This window comes from Ranitomeya imitator, chromosome 7, assembly GCF_032444005.1.
Source record: "Ranitomeya imitator isolate aRanImi1 chromosome 7, aRanImi1.pri, whole genome shotgun sequence".
Taxonomy (NCBI): Eukaryota; Metazoa; Chordata; class Amphibia; order Anura; family Dendrobatidae; genus Ranitomeya; species Ranitomeya imitator.
In genome coordinates, this window is record NC_091288.1 from 20,665,112 (window position 1) to 20,681,687 (window position 16,576).

At 40.0% G+C, this 16,576-nt stretch overlaps 1 protein-coding gene across 1 annotated transcript in view; it reads right to left on the reverse strand.

Annotated features, from left to right (window-relative positions):
• LRP1B (LDL receptor related protein 1B) overlaps positions 1-16,576 on the reverse strand; it is a 1,659,362-nt gene that overhangs the window by 514,181 nt on the left and 1,128,605 nt on the right. Inside the window, exons 29-31 of the mRNA XM_069732880.1 lie at positions 10,584-10,811; positions 8,138-8,312; positions 2,135-2,229 (exon numbers count right to left, since the gene is read on the reverse strand). Of these exons, the coding sequence (XP_069588981.1) occupies positions 2,135-2,229; positions 8,138-8,312; positions 10,584-10,811 (498 nt within the window). The remainder of the gene's footprint in view (positions 1-2,134; positions 2,230-8,137; positions 8,313-10,583; positions 10,812-16,576) is intronic.

Sequence of the window (16,576 nt, forward strand, 5' to 3'; positions counted from 1 at the left end):
AAATACTTGACAATACTACAAAAAAAAAAAAAGATAACTGCACCTTGTTCAATCTCGATCACATTGAAACATAACGTAAGGATTAAAATGGATGAGTTTATTTTCATGTTAACGGCCAGGACTGGAGAGCCCGCCGGCTATTGTAAAGCGCAAAATATTTGACAGATCCATTGATGATCTACAATACCCAGTGCCACCCTGGCACTAACACTCGGTTGATTTGTCCCACGTTTATGATATACTGTAAGCCTGTTTTGTCCTTACAACAAAATATCATAAAACATGTGACGCAGATATATCATTATTTATTAGGGGACAGCTAAATACAAATCATAAAGTCTGCTTCTTGCTGGGGAAGATGGGAGAGAGCGATCATAAATCACCATTTATAGAGCCTTAACCATCTCACTGCAAAAATGAAGAGGAAAATGAGCATGTGGGTCATAGTGATTACAACATTGTAAGACCATCGCGTACATAATATCTGCTTTATGCCAGATACCGGTTATATGGTTTACAGTTAATTATTGTAAATCTGAGCTTTATTATTTGTTTTATTGTGTTTGTTCTGTTTTGCATGATAAACTACGTTTATAGATGTTTTCTCCAATGCCCTTACATCTTGTGAAAAGTTGGAAAGTATACGTGGGCTGTCATGTGTATGTTCCCACAATTGTGTAATGTCTTCTGGTGCCTGCTGCTTTCATCCGCTGGTAAGATTATCAGGTATTGAGATAGCAGAGTTAAGGAGAAAAAATGTATGCCTTTCCCTATTTGTATGTAAAAGGTTGACCAAAAGACAGCACTTTAAAGAGAATGTGCAATCAGCAAATCAACTAAGCTTTGAATTAGGTTTTTGCATTACATATATATTTTATTTAAATGTTAGCAATGTTTTTTTATTACATTTTTCATTTAACAATCTTTTACCCCTTTCTAACGTTGGGCGTAACAGTATGGCAATGTCGGATTCTGCCTGTTAGGCTCTAGTGCTGAACCCGAACCTTTCCTGGCACATAACAGCTGATCTATATAGCTGACATGTGCCTGAAACAGCTGCGGGTGGAATTGTGATCCACCTTCGGCTGTTAACTAGTTAAATGATGCTGTCAATCTCTGACTGCAGCATTTAACTCACACTTACCGGAAGCGCAAAGCTATTCCCACCCATCGGTGACCCGATTAAATGATCGTGGGTCACCGATGGGTCGGCATGACAACCAGAGGTCTGCAGCAGACCTCTGTGGTTCACATTGCCAGATTGCTATGAGCACCGCCCCATGGTCAGCTGATTTAATCAGCCACAAAGTGCTTCTAACTGCCGCGGGTGGATCCAAGATATAACTGCAACTGTTAACCAGTTGATTCACGTTGTCAATCACTGACATGCCTGTCATCATGGTTCTTCGGCGAATGCCGGCATGTGGCCAGCGCTCAAAGAAGATCATGATTTATGCTGTACTAGAAATAGGTCCGATGCTATTGCATCAGGAGTGCACTGAAATGAACATTCCCCTGGCACTAAGATAATGAGTGGCGTGGAATTCAAATCCCCTGCCCTGCCAACGGAGCCAATGAGCGGTGCTGCGCGGGATTTGAATCCCTGCCAAAGCTGTATTGCCAGAGGCAGCTAAGCCAATGAGCGGTGCCACGCAGCTTTGGCGAGGGATTTGAATCCTGCGTGGCACCGCTCATTAGCTCAACTGGTGGGGTTGGGGATTTGAATCCCCTACCAAGCCTCAGCCAGTGGGCGGCTCAGCCAATGAGCGGAGCCGCATGGCTTTGGCAGGGGATTTGAATCCCTCGCTGCTCATTGGCTGAGGCCAGGGGTGCTCAGCCAATGAGTAGTGCTGCGCGGCTTGGCGGGGGATTCAAATCCTGCACAGCAATGCTCATTGGCTCAGCCGATGGGGGATCAGAAAGATACTCATCAAGACTGGATGCTTCTTGTCACAGTCGCTGATGTTCATTGCATTCTCACTTTCCATTAACCAAACTATGTACAGTCCAGATTTCACAATTGTCGACCATGTCTTTTAGAAGTTAAATTAAATTTTCTGGTAAAGTAGCAAGTGTATAATATATTAATAATAATAATAATAATAATAATAATTAATTGAGAGAATGTTTTTACCAATAGGTTCTCTTTGATTCTGGAAAAGGATCTTGCTGTTACTTCCATCCATATTTGCCATATTTATGCTGTTTCCATCCATCCAGAATATCTTCCTTTATAAGAAAAAAAGAATTATATCTGTTACATTACACAAATATACAAATTCGAAATGTCAAAGTGTCTATTAGGCAAGAACGGTATTATACTAGACCTAATGTTTTATCAAAGTTAGCAAAATATAAATTAAATATATCCATGCGTAGTAGAAAAACGAAAAAAGATGTGACACTCACCAAGTAGTGTTGCAATCAAAGTCCTTTATTTGCTCATATTTGGCTTGAGGACATTAGGCGGAGACAGCAGGTAAAGGCGAGGGTGCAGCAGTTTGCGCAAAATGGCCGTCGTCCACCTTCACGATCCTGCACACTCGCCTTTCCCTGCCGTCTCTGCCTAATGTCCTCAAGCCAAATATGAGCAAATAAAGGACTTTGATTGCAACACTACTTGGTGAGTGCCACATCTTTCTTCTTTTTTCTACTACGCATGGAAATATTTATGGTCACATGATGTTAAGCACCACGTTGCATTAGTGCAAATTCTATCACCAATGAAGGAGTACACGAACTGTATCTTCGATATAATCGGCCAAATAAACTGGTGCTGTTCTGGCTCTCTTTCTCTCTTGTGAAAAAATATTTTAAATATATGTCTTACATGAACGTAAGTTCACCAATCATCAAAACAGTCCACCAATCATATGGAGTGTCTATAGCTACACCCCTGCCAGAAGTAATTCAGGTAATATGGAAGTCCAAAACTGCTTCCACTGATCAGCACTGCACACAACACTGCACATACGCTGACTTGCTATGCATTGTCCAGTATTACTTAATGTATGCCATTGATTAGATTGGTCTTGATCACATGTCAGTCAACAAGGAGTCATGCTGTGGACTGAAGCAATAAATAAGGCCAGGACATCAGGACTCAACAAGTGAAAACTAATGTAAAGATGTGTCCTGCTTTCCGTTTCCTCTTGGAGAAAAAATGTTTTGCAATATTCTTTCTGGAGATGTGTATGCTACATGTGTCTCTATTCTTCCATCTAATGGTTGTGGCAGGGTTTGACTGTCGGTAGTATTACTATCATGAGTCATAATAGTCTACTGAAATTACATTGTGAGGAACCCCTAAGACATTTCTTTGAAAGGTAGGGGTGGAAACCTCTGTATACCAATATATATTTGCCCAAATGGTTATAAACATTTTCTTATCAGCTTAGATTTCCTCGAGAGATCTCAATGGACATGTTAAAATTACAAACAAATTTTCAAAAAAGTTGACAAGCTGTGTAAAATATAAAGAAAAGAAGAATGCAATCATGGAAATCTCTTACTGCCAACTTTTTCACACCATAATATAGATCAATTATCAGAAGTTGAATATTGCAAATTTTTCCATTTGAAAAAAAAAACAACTCACTTAGAAATTATCTACCACCCTGTAGCATCTCTTCTGCTTTTCCAAATTGTGCAAATGTCTTTGAAGTGATAAGGCAAAATGCTGAAATTTGGGAGAGGAATGTTGTCCCATTCTTGTCTGATGCCGGATACTTGCTGCTCAAGAGTCTTGGGTGGTCTTTGCTGGATTTTTCAATTCTCAAAGAGCCAAATGTTTTTTTTTTATTGGTGAAAGGTCTGGGCTGCAGGTGGCCAGTTCTTCACCCAACTATTCTTCTTCGAAGCCATGCTGTTGTATTTGCTGCAGTATGTGGTTTACTGTTACCTCACTGAAATATACTTCTCTCAAATTGTTTTCTGGAGTATATGTTTTGAAACCTCTATGTAATGTTCGGTATTGATGGCATCTTTAAGAATGTGTAACCTGCCCCTGTCATAGGCAATAATGCAACCCCATACCATCCGAGATGCTTCTGAATTTTTCGCTGATAACAAGCTGGATGATCCCTCTCCTCTTGAGTCTGTAAAACACCATACTTGTGGTTCCATAAAAAATTCTCATTTATATTCATCTGACGACAGAAGAGTTTTAATTTTTTTTGCCTCAGTCCATTTTCAATGATGTTTGGCCCAGAGAAAATGGCAGCATTTCTCAGTTGTGTTGTTATATGGTTTCTTGGTTTCTACCTTGGTTTCTACCTTGGATAATAGAGCTTTAACTTGCCTTTGTGGATCTCACGGCGAACTGTGTTTGCCTACAATTTCTGGAAGTAATCTTGAGTCCATTCAGTGATATGCATGACCAAATTGTGACGCAATGCCGCTAGAGGGTCCAAAGAACACAAACATCTAATACTGTCCATCGGCCTTGTCCCTTTTGCACATGGATTTCTCCAGATTCTGTGAATCTTGTGATCATATTTTATACTGTAGATATTCAAAGTCTTTGAAATTTTACATTGAGGAATATTTTCCTGAAATTGTTCCTCAATTTTTAGATACAGTTGTTCACAGATTGATGATATTTGCCCATCTTTACATTTGAGAGACTCTGCATCTCTAACATGCTCTATTCGTGTGACTTAGACAAAAATTGACCCTCCAGCTGTTTTTCAATAGTAACACATTTTCAGCCTTTTGTTAACTCTGTGCTAACGTTTTTCGAGATGTGCTGCTCTCATCAATTTCTAACTTAGTTAATTTTTTTTAAAACTGAAATGGAAAAATGTCCAATGTTCAATTTCTGATCTGTGTTCTATATTCTGATCTGTGTTCTATATTCTGATCTGTGTTCTATATTCTGTTGGGAATAAAATATGGCTACGAGATTTCCAAATCATTGCATTCTTGTTTCCTTAACAGTTTACCAACATTTTTAGAATTGGAGTTGTAGATCTTGGTACAATTTAACAGCCTTAATGTCTCATGAATAAAGCATTATTTTAGATTTTTTTTCCCTCGACAAATGACTGTCCTTAAAATTAGAAACAAAAAAGACTAAAAGAAAGGATTTATTTTATTTTAAAAAAATGCACTTTAAAATGTTGCGTTAAACCCATTTGCTTCTAAACTACCGTAAGTATTTTATATTGTTGAGTCATGGGAAGTATCAATGAATCTGTGATACATTCCCGTACAATTGAAAACTTCCATGTGCTTTAAAACATTTGTTAAACGTCAGTTATGAAACTAAAATATTATTAGGTTACATTTTGACAAATGTCAAAAAATCATTGTAGAATAAGAGGAAAGCGAAAAGTAAAAATGTGCATTCGTACAATGTATGGGGAAAAAACTAGTAGTGGAATTGTTAAAGTATCCATTAGAGCTGAAAACGGGATTAACAATGAGGATGTTAAAGCCGTAATAATATAAATTAAGTTGAAGTTTTTGTTAGAAGAATGGAAAATATCTTAGTGGCCAAATATTTTCATTTCTATTCAGGAAATCACAAAGATCACTGTTATTAGTGGATGGTTTCTAGGTAGTTATTAGAGATGGGCCCAATGCAAAGAACAGGAGCCAAGTACAAAGCAAAGATTTCAATGTGGGAACAGCAATCATGAAATGTTATTGGCACAGGGACATATTCAACATTGAAAAATAAAAAGATGCTTTCATAAAAATTCTTCAAAACATTTGCATCTTAGCATGTGAGAACCATCACAAATAATGATCTATTCAGAAACCGACACTAGGATAGAGATCTCATCGAGAGTCAAGTACAAGTTTGACACACGTTATAATAATAAGTTAGGAATAGAAGAAGAAAAATAGACAGTTATTCTTCAAATATCCATCATTATAGGGAAAAAAACATCAAACAAACCCTCGTTAATTATATAATGTGCCAGATTTCTCATTCGGAACAAGGGTATAGCTCATTAATTGGTGACTCAATGACAGATCATCAAAGTTGTTAAAATGCTCGAAAAAATGTCTTGAAATACATTTTGGTGATGCACCTTCTCTTTGAAGTCTAATTTTTTAGTCTAATAATTAATTTTTGCACCTTTAGTCTAGGTGTCTGGGAGTAAAAGTTATATCAATAGAAGTTTTTTTGGATTTGGGAGAAGGAGGGTATTTTTAGCTCAACAGGATGAAATAAATTCTTTCTGTCTTTGGGCATATTGATTGACATAACTCCAGTTGCGTTTCATCGCTTCTGCATGTATCTGTCATCTATATGCGTCACGGTAGTGGGTGCAAACAGATGTTCTTTTAGAATCTATAGAAGAATCCAGTGGAGAGACATTTACGTTATAAATATAGGATTGCTCAAAATTTTCCATAACTGTCAGGGATTAAACAAATAAACCATGCATGGTCAACTGTTCTAAACAACTGTCTACTACCACTCTTTGTGGCCATCGCGGGTGTGAGTCTACAGCCAAATAGGTATGATAATAAGGCTATTCTCCAGATATATTGGAGACCCTCAAGGAAAACACCCACATATTGAATTAAAGGGGTTCTCCAGTTTCAAAAAAGCGGTCTGAAAACCTCAAAATCAGATTTTACTCACACTCACCCAGTCCAGTGCCTGCTCTTTGACGCTGCTTATATGTTAGCGTTTTGGCGAAAGGAAGGAGAAGGGGTGGTAGATCCTGAGGGCTTCCGCTGCTGAAAGTAATTTTAGGCAATGAGGATATTAAAAAAAATATGTTAATTCTTGAAACGCACTTCAGTGTAGAATTTAATCTATTTTCTTCTCGATGCTTGAAGAAAGAGTAAATTCTACTTCGAAATGCGCTACAAGAATAAACAGGTTTTTTTAATCCTCATTGCCTGGAATTACGTTTGGTAGTGGCAGCGTCCAGGACCCACCGCCTATCTCCTTCCCTTCACTACACATGTCCTCCACCCATTGTGTTTGAGTTCAGCGTCTGGAGCTGCAGTCCTACTCTTAAATCTAGTCCACTTTTCCATGAGATTGTGACAAATATAACTACAAGGGTGAGCAACCAAGTCTCCAGTTTATTCTCACCTACAGATAGAGTTAACACATAGGGAGTGAATCTTTCATGACTGACGTTTAAAAGTTGAACACCTCTTTAACGGCACATACATATCAGACATAATGATAGAACAAACTACCTAACTTTGAGTAGGTTCCTCTCTTGCCACCAGGACAGCTTGTACTCATTGGTGCTTGGACTCCTCAAGACATGTGAAGGTGTCTTGTGTTATTTGCCCCAAAGAGACATTAAGAGCATATCCTTTAATTCCTGTAAATTGTTCATTGCTAGCTCCATGTATTGGTCATGTTTAACAAGAGAAGCTTTTATATCTGTTTTTCCCTCTAATTATTAGGGTGTCTAAATGGGAGAACACAGATGTGTCCACCCTTAACCATATCTTGTATTTGGCAAAGACCTAATAAATGTAATACATTGTAACAACACACTAGGAAAACCCTTCACAGGTTGCAATCACCATCACATTCACTGGGGACCAGACTGGACCAGACAAAATTAATTTTGTGATACTCTGTAAGGAGAAGTTTATATTATTTGATTCTTTTAAATTTGAGAAAAACAATTAGAAAAACCCTGATCCTGTTACCACGTTATTAGTCCCTGCCAATGGAGCAGGGCAAGGTGAACCTCCTACTACCAGTGGCTTCATCAGCGCCTATTTTGAATATTAAACTCTTTGACATCATGGGTGTGTTGCACCCCAAACAAGAATATTTTGCAGGGCCTACTTATTAGAAGAAGCTGTGGGAATTACGCAGGTAGTAGGAGGGTTGCAGAATTCTAGTAGTGATCACTGGCTACAAATGTGGCCACTGAACCAGTGTCCTGATAATGATTTTGTTCATTTAGCAGAATCACATAATATACACATCTCCTGACAGAGAATCACAAAATCTTTTTTTTATAAGCTGATCATCTCAAATCTCTAATACGCTAAACCAAGAGGAAAGACAAGGATGGACATCCCTGTACCCTGTGAATGACAACTCCTTTAATGTTATTCAGATGCATTTATTGTGTTTGGCAAAACATTATTTTCAGCAATATCTCTTTAAAGAAGAGTTAAGCTATTAATACTTTACCCCTTGATTGGATGAACTGCTAAACTCTGAGCTTTATCAATTCCATGTATGACTGATGTTTTCAATGAACCGTCCAATCTGGCCACGTTAATTTGAGTTTCATCAAACTCTGAACTAATCCAGTACAAGTTACGAGACACCCAGTCCACGGCCAGTCCTCTGATACTGTGGAGATCTGTAAGACAGACATGAACATAAAGAGGGAATTATAACCCTGGCTAAGTGATGATGTTCCCGTGCAGCTTACATAAAATTCAATTATCACTTTATTGTAACCAAAAGAATCTACGAGACGCTAATCTTATCCCCTATTGGCTCTTTGGAAGGACATCAATAATCATTAATGTCTTACTGCCGAGGAAGCTGAAATCCTCCAGCAATAATTATCATTAACTTACACTTACGGTCAATAATAATTCACTGGAATACATGTAGAGAAAAATAACGCTTTGTCCTACAGACTCCGGCCATGCAAATGAAGGCAGCCAATTTGAGCACTTTGGGTATTGCTTAGAAATTGTCCTGTCAAAATTTCATGTTCGCACAGCGGATGTCTAACGACCGCATGGGGATGGAGACATGAGTCGTCTTTAATAGCCGAGTTTGGAATAACCATAGAAAAGACACAAGAAACATTACCGGAGGCCATTTCTGAGTGAATGTTGAACATGGTATATTTTATAATTATGAATATCGTTATCCAATGTCATACATTGGAATATAATCGTAATGGTGAAAACTCTGCTAGAAAACACAGGGGATATTACAGGCTAAATTAGATAACATGTTACTTTGTACTTTTTTATGTTTATTTATCTTTCTCACTCTCTTATATTTCTTATAATTCCGTAGGGTTTTAAAGACATCATCATATCGTGCATGTTAAGTAATGTTGAACATCTCTTATCAAAATCACATCAATTCATCTCATTTTGAATGAAGCTAACGGAAGTCCAGCATCTCGAACATGCCAAAATATTTGTTGGTGGATAAGTACAAAACATAGCGCAAAAAGATGCATAAAACATTTATGTGTTCCATGTGCGTAACATTCTTATTCATGATGACTCATGATTAAGGGTGTTATGCACCTGAGATGTTTAACCATGTCTCTATTATGATATTTTTACTTTTTGCACCACTCTTTGTAACTATCCACCAATAAACATTTTTGCATGTTCGTGAAGTTGGACTTCCTTTCTCTTCATTGGACTTTCTGTGTCAAGGCATACACGCCGTTTCTGCTCCGAACTGTTAGATGATCACATGAGCTGGATACACTCCCCTTTTCCTCACTTCTCATTTACCCCTGCCACAGACAATTTTTTTTAATTTTTGCACATTCGTTTTCCCCCCTCCTTTTCAAAGTTATTTTTCCATCAATATATTCATATAAGGGCTTGATTTGTGGTGGACGAATTGTTATTTTGAATGATACCATTCATTTTACCATTTAATGTACTGGATAATGGAATAAATTTCTGAGTGCAACGAAAGTGAAAAAATGTGAAAAAAATTTTAAAAAAATTCTCGTGGATTTTGTTTTAAGGGTGTACATTGTGTGACAAAAAATTACCAGGAAACATGAATTTACAAGTCAGTATAATTACTTCAACATCAAACTCGGATTTGAAGATCCTTTTCATTTAAGTCGTGAAAAAATTTGAAGATTTGTACAAAGAAGAAAAAAAGTTACAAATATTAGATTGCGTCATCGTATTATAATAAATTTAACTTTTTTGTCTTTCAAATGAGGGCGTTATTTTTTGCATTTGCACAAGTTTGGGGTACATTTGATATTTTGATCACTTGATTGCATTTCTTCCTGTAGCTGCTGTGACCAAAAACCTTTGATTCTGAATATTTCTGCATGACATTTACCATAACCGTTAACTAATTTTCTATTTTGTAGATAGGACTTTCATGCCGATTTTTTCTTTTTCTTTATTTTTACAGATGGAAAGGTAAGTTATTTGAATTTGCATCTTTTTTATTTTATACTTTTAAAACCTTTTTTCGATTTTTTTTGCTTATTTTTCTAGTTTTATTGCTTGCAATACTTTCATGTGGCAGTGTATAGTCAAAATAACGTACTCCTATGAAGACTAGTCTTCATAGGAGCACTAAGATGGCAGCCATTGGGACTTCAGCATACCCCCGGCTGCCATGATAACTGGCGGGCACCCCCGGCAATCATGTGGTGTGGGGAGGGGTGATGGGAGCTGGTGCGCATTGGCAATGGCACCATTTAAATGCCACTATCAGTATAAAACAGCAGTGTTGCAAAGTTCAATAGCAATAATTAGAGGGAGCTTAGCTTCCAGCTATTTCATATACAGATGTCAGCTGTGTAATACAGCCAGATTCTTCCAGGTATGGTGCGGGTTCAGCTCCTTTAAAAAACAAAACAAAACAAAAAAAACCAACATGAAAACTGTCGAAATACCTCCTGAAATCACATTCTCCAGTCCCGTTCCATTTATGAAAGCACGCTTGATTGTCTGGGTTTTTACATCAGTCCAATATATTCTCTCCTCTACGGCATCAAAGTCAACCACGGTGACGTCATCAATATCCGGGACAGTAAAAGCTGTAATGAAGTTGAAATATGGGTTGTCGATGTCCACTCCTCGTATCTCTGACCTTCTTGCATAGATCAGGAATTTTTTCATCTCTGAAAAAAAACAAAATATTACAAGAAACTTTTGCATGTTTATCGCTGTTTAAGGAAATGAACACATTTGTCAGACAGGAAATTGTATCATTGCTATGTAGCAAATATGCAATTATGAGTGAAGATCCAATGCTGATCTTCATATTTTGTATGTTATATTAACCCCTTTACCCCCAAGGGTGGTTTGCACGTCAATGACCAGGCCAATTTTTACAATTCTGACCACTGTCCCTTTATGAGGTTATAACTCCGAAACGCTTCAACGGATCCTGGTGATTCTGACATTGTTTTCTCATGACATATTGTACTTCATGATAGTGGTAAAATTTCTTTGATAGTACCTGCGTTTATTTGTGAAAAAAACGGAAATTTGGCAAAAATTTTGAAAATTTCGCAATTTTCAAACTTTGAATTTTTATGCAATTAAATCACAGATATATGTCACACAAAATACTTAATAAGTAACATTTCCCACATGTCTCCTTTACATCAGCATAATTTTGGAACCAATTTTTTTTTTTGTTAGGGAGTTATAAGGGTTAAAAGTTGACCAGCAATTTCTCATTTTTACAACACCATTTTTTTTTAGGGACCACGTCTCATTTGAAGTCATTTTGAGGGGTCTATATGATAGAAAATGCCCAAGTGTGACACCATTCTAAAAACTGCACCCCTCAAGGTACTCAAAACCACATTCAAGAAGTTTATTAACCCTTCAGGTGTTTAATAGGAATTTTTGGAATGTTTAAATAAAAATGAACATTTAACTTTTTTACACAAAAAATTTACTTCAGCTCCAATTTGTTTTATTTTACCAAGGGTAACAGGAGAAATTGGACCCAAAAAGTTGTTGTCCAATTTGTCCTGAGTACGCTGATACCCCATATGTGGCAGTAAACCACTGTTTGGGCGCATGGGAGAGCTCGGAAGGGAAGGAGCGCTATTTGACTTTTCAATGCAAAATTGACAGGAATTGAGATGGGACGCCATGTTGCGTTTGGAGAGCCACTGATGTGCCTAAACATTGAAACCCCCCACAAGTGACACCATTTTGGAAAGTAGACCCCCTAAGGAACTTATCTGGATGTGTGGTGAGCACTTTGACCCACCAAGTGCTTCACAGAAGTTTATAATGCAGAACCGTAAAAATAAAAAATCATATTTTTTCACAAAAATTATATTTTTGCCCCCAATTTTTTATTTTTTCAAGGGTAAGAGAAGAAATTGGACCTCAAAAGTTGTTGTCCAATTTGTCCTGAGTACGCTGATACCCCATATGTGGCAGTAAACCACTGTTTGGGCGCATGGGAGAGCTCGGAAGGGAAGGAGCGCCGTTTGACTTTTCAATGCAAAATTGACAGGAATTGAGATGGGACGCCATGTTGCGTTTGGAGAGCCACTGATGTGCCTAAACATTGAAACCCCCCACAAGTGACACCATTTTGGAAAGTAGACCCCCTAAGGAACTTATCTGGATGTGTGGTGAGCACTTTGACCCACCAAGGGCTTCACAGAAGTTTATAATGCAGAGCCATAAAAATAAAACAAAATTTTTTTCCCACAAAAATTATTTTTTAGCCCCCAGTTTTGTATTTTCCCTAGGGTAACAGGAGAAATTGGACCCCAAAAGTTGTTGTCCAATTTGTCCTGAGTACGCTGATACCCCATATGTGGGGGGGAACCACCGTTTGGGCGCATGGGAGGGCTCGGAAGGGAAGGAGCGCCATTTGGAATGCTGTTATGGCTGGCAATCAGGCAACACAGCGTGCAGTAATCAGCGCACATACAGAGATCTGGCAATAACCAAAAACAATAGGACGAGCTCTGAGACGTGGAATCTCTGTAGACTGCAGTACCTGATCTATCCTCACACAACTATAAGCAGCAGTGGATTGCGCCTATCACTACCTATGCAACTCGGCACTGCCTGAGGAGCTGACTAGCCTGAAGATAGAAATACAAGCATGACTTACCTCAGAGAAATACCCCAAAGGAATAGGCAGCCCCCCACATATAATGACTGTTAGCAAGATGAAAAGACAAACGTAGGAATGAAATAGATTCAGCAAAGTGAGGCCCGATATTCTAGACAGAGCGAGGATAGCAAAGAGAACTATGCAGTCTACAAAAAACCCTAAAACGAAAACCACGCAAAGGGGCAAAAAGACCCACCGTGCCGAACTAACAGCACGGCGGTGCACCCCTTTGCTTCTCAGAGCTTCCAGCAAAAGTTAATAGCAAGCTGGACAGAAAAAACAGAAAACAAACTAGAAGCACTTATCTAGCAGAGCAGCAGGCCCAAGGAAAGATGCAGTAGCTCAGATCCAACACTGGAACATTGACAAGGAGCAAGGAAGACAGACTCAGGTGGAGCTAAATAGCAAGGCAGCCAACGAGCTCACCAAAACACCTGAGGGAGGAAGCCCAGAGACTGCAATAAAACTTGTGACCACAGAAGTGAACTCAGCCACAGAATTCACAACAGTACCCCCCCCTTGAGGAGGGGTCACCGAACCCTCACCAGAACCCCCAGGCCGACCAGGATGAGCCACATGAAAGGCACGAACAAGATCTGGGGCATGGACATCAGAGGCAAAAACCCAGGAATTATCTTCCTGAGCATAACCCTTCCATTTGACCAGATACTGGAGTTTCCGTCTAGAGACACGAGAATCCAAAATCTTCTCCACAATATACTCCAATTCCCCCTCCACCAAAACAGGGGCAGGAGGCTCCACAGATGGAACCATAGGTGCCACGTATCTCCTCAACAACGACCTATGGAATACATTATGTATGGAAAAGGAGTCTGGGAGGGTCAGACGAAAAGACACCGGATTGAGAATCTCAGAAATCCTATACGGACCAATAAAATGAGGTTTAAATTTAGGAGAGGAAACCTTCATAGGAATACGACGAGAAGACAACCAAACCAGATCCCCAACACGAAGTCGGGGTCCCACACGGCGTCTGCGATTAGCGAAAAGCTGAGCCTTCTCCTGGGACAAGGTCAAATTGTCCACTACCTGAGTCCAGATCTGCTGCAACCTGTCCACCACAGAATCCACACCAGGACAGTCCGAAGACTCAACCTGTCCTGAAGAGAAACGAGGATGGAACCCAGAATTGCAGAAAAATGGAGAGACCAAGGTAGCCGAGCTGGCCCGATTATTAAGGGCGAACTCAGCCAACGGCAAAAATGACACCCAATCATCCTGGTCAGCGGAAACAAAACATCTCAGATATGTTTCCAAGGTCTGATCGGTTTGTTCGGTCTGGCCATTAGTCTGAGGATGGAAGGCCGAGGAGAAAGATAGGTCAATGCCCATCCTACCACAAAAGGCTCGCCAGAACCTCGAGACAAACTGGGAACCTCTGTCAGAAACAATATTCTCAGGAATGCCATGTAAACGAACCACATGCTGGAAGAACAAAGGCACCAAATCAGAGGAGGAAGGCAATTTAACCAAGGGCACCAGATGGACCATTTTATAAAAGCGATCACAGACCACCCAAATGACCGACATTTTTTGAGAAACGGGAAGGTCAGAAATGAAATCCATTGAAATATGTGTCCAAGGCCTCTTCGGGACCGGCAAGGGCAAAAGCAACCCACTGGCACGTGAACAGCAGGGCTTAGCCCTAGCACAAATTCCACAGGACTGCACAAAAGCACGCACACCCGTGACAGAGATGGCCACCAGAAGGATCTAGCAACCAACTCCCTGGTACCAAAGATTCCTGGATGACCGGCCAGCACCGAACAATGAAGTTCAGAGATAACCTTACTAGTCCACCTATCAGGGACGAACAGTTTCTCGGCCGGACAACGATCAGGTTTATTAGCCTGAAATTTCTGCAACACTCTCCGCAAATCAGGGGAGATGGCAGACACAATGACTCCTTCCTTGAGGATACTCGCCGGCTCAGATAACCCCGGAGAGTCGGGCACAAAACTCCTAGACAGAGCATCCGCCTTCACATTTTTAGAGCCCGGAAGGTATGAAATCACAAAATCAAAACGAGCAAAAAATAACGACCAACGGGCCTGTCTAGGATTCAAGCGCTTGGCAGACTCAAGATAAGTAAGGTTCTTATGATCAGTCAAAACCACCACGCGATGCTTAGCACCCTCAAGCCAATGACGCCACTCCTCGAATGCCCACTTCATGGCCAGCAACTCTCGGTTGCCCACATCATAATTACGCTCAGCAGCAGAAAATTTCCTGGAAAAGAAAGCACATGGTTTGAACACTGAGCAACCAGAACCTCTCTGTGACAAAACCGCCCCTGCACCAATCTCAGAAGCATCAACCTCGACCTGGAACGGAAGAGAAACATCAGGTTGACACAACACAGGGGCACAGCAAAAACGACGCTTCAACTCCTGAAAAGCTTCCACGGCAGCAGAAGACCAATTAACCAAATCAGCACCCTTCTTAGTCAAATCGGTCAATGGTCTGGCAATGCTAGAAAAATTACAGATGAAGCGACGATAAAAATTAGCAAAGCCCAGGAATTTCTGCAGACTTTTTAGAGATGTCGGCTGAGTCCAATCCTGGATGGCCTGAACCTTAACCGGATCCATCTCGATAGTAGAAGGGGAAAAGATGAACCCCAAAAATGAAACTTTCTGCACACCGAAGAGACACTTTGATCCCTTCACGAACAAGGAATTAGCACGCAGTACCTGGAAAACCATTCTGACTTGCTTCACATGAGACTCCCAATCATCTGAGAAGATCAAAATGTCATCCAAGTAAACAATCAAGAATTTATCCAGATACTCACGGAAAATGTCATGCATAAAAGACTGAAAAACAGATGGAGCATTGGCAAGTCCGAACGGCATCACCAGATACTCAAAATGACCCTCGGGCGTATTAAATGCCGTTTTCCATTCATCTCCCTGCCTGATTCTCACCAGATTATACGCACCACGAAGATCAATCTTAGTAAACCAACTAGCCCCCTTAATCCGAGCAAACAAGTCAGAAATCAATGGCAAGGGATACTGAAACTTAACAGTGATCTTATTAAGAAGGCGGTAATCAATACACGGTCTCAGCGAACCATCCTTCTTGGCTACAAAAAAGAACCCTGCTCCCAATGGTGACGACGATGGGCGAATATGTCCCTTCTCCAGGGACTCCTTCACATAACTGCGCATAGCGGTGTGTTCAGGTACGGACAAATTAAATAAACGACCCTTAGGGAATTTACTACCAGGAATCAAATCGATAGCACAATCACAATTCCTATGCGGAGGTAGGGCATCAGACTTGGACTCTTCAAATACATCCTGAAAGTCCGACAAGAACTCTGGGATGTCAGAAGGAATGGATGACGAAATAGACAAAAATGGAACATCACCATGTACTCCCTGACAACCCCAGCTGGTTACCGACATAGAGTTCCAATCCAATACTGGATTATGGGTTTGTAGCCATGGCAACCCCAACACGACCACATCATGCAAATTATGCAGTACCAGAAAGCGAATAACTTCCTGATGTGCAGGAGCCATGCACATGGTCAGCTGGGCCCAGTACTGAGGCTTATTCTTGGCCAAAGGTATAGCATCAATTCCTCTCAACGGAATAGGACACCGCAAAGGCTCCAAGAAAAATCCACAGCGTTTAGCATAATCCAAATCCATCAGATTCAGGGCAGCGCCTGAATCCACAAACGCCATGACAGAATACGATGACAAAGAGCACATTAAGGTAATGGACAAAAGGAATTTGGACTGTACAGTACCAATA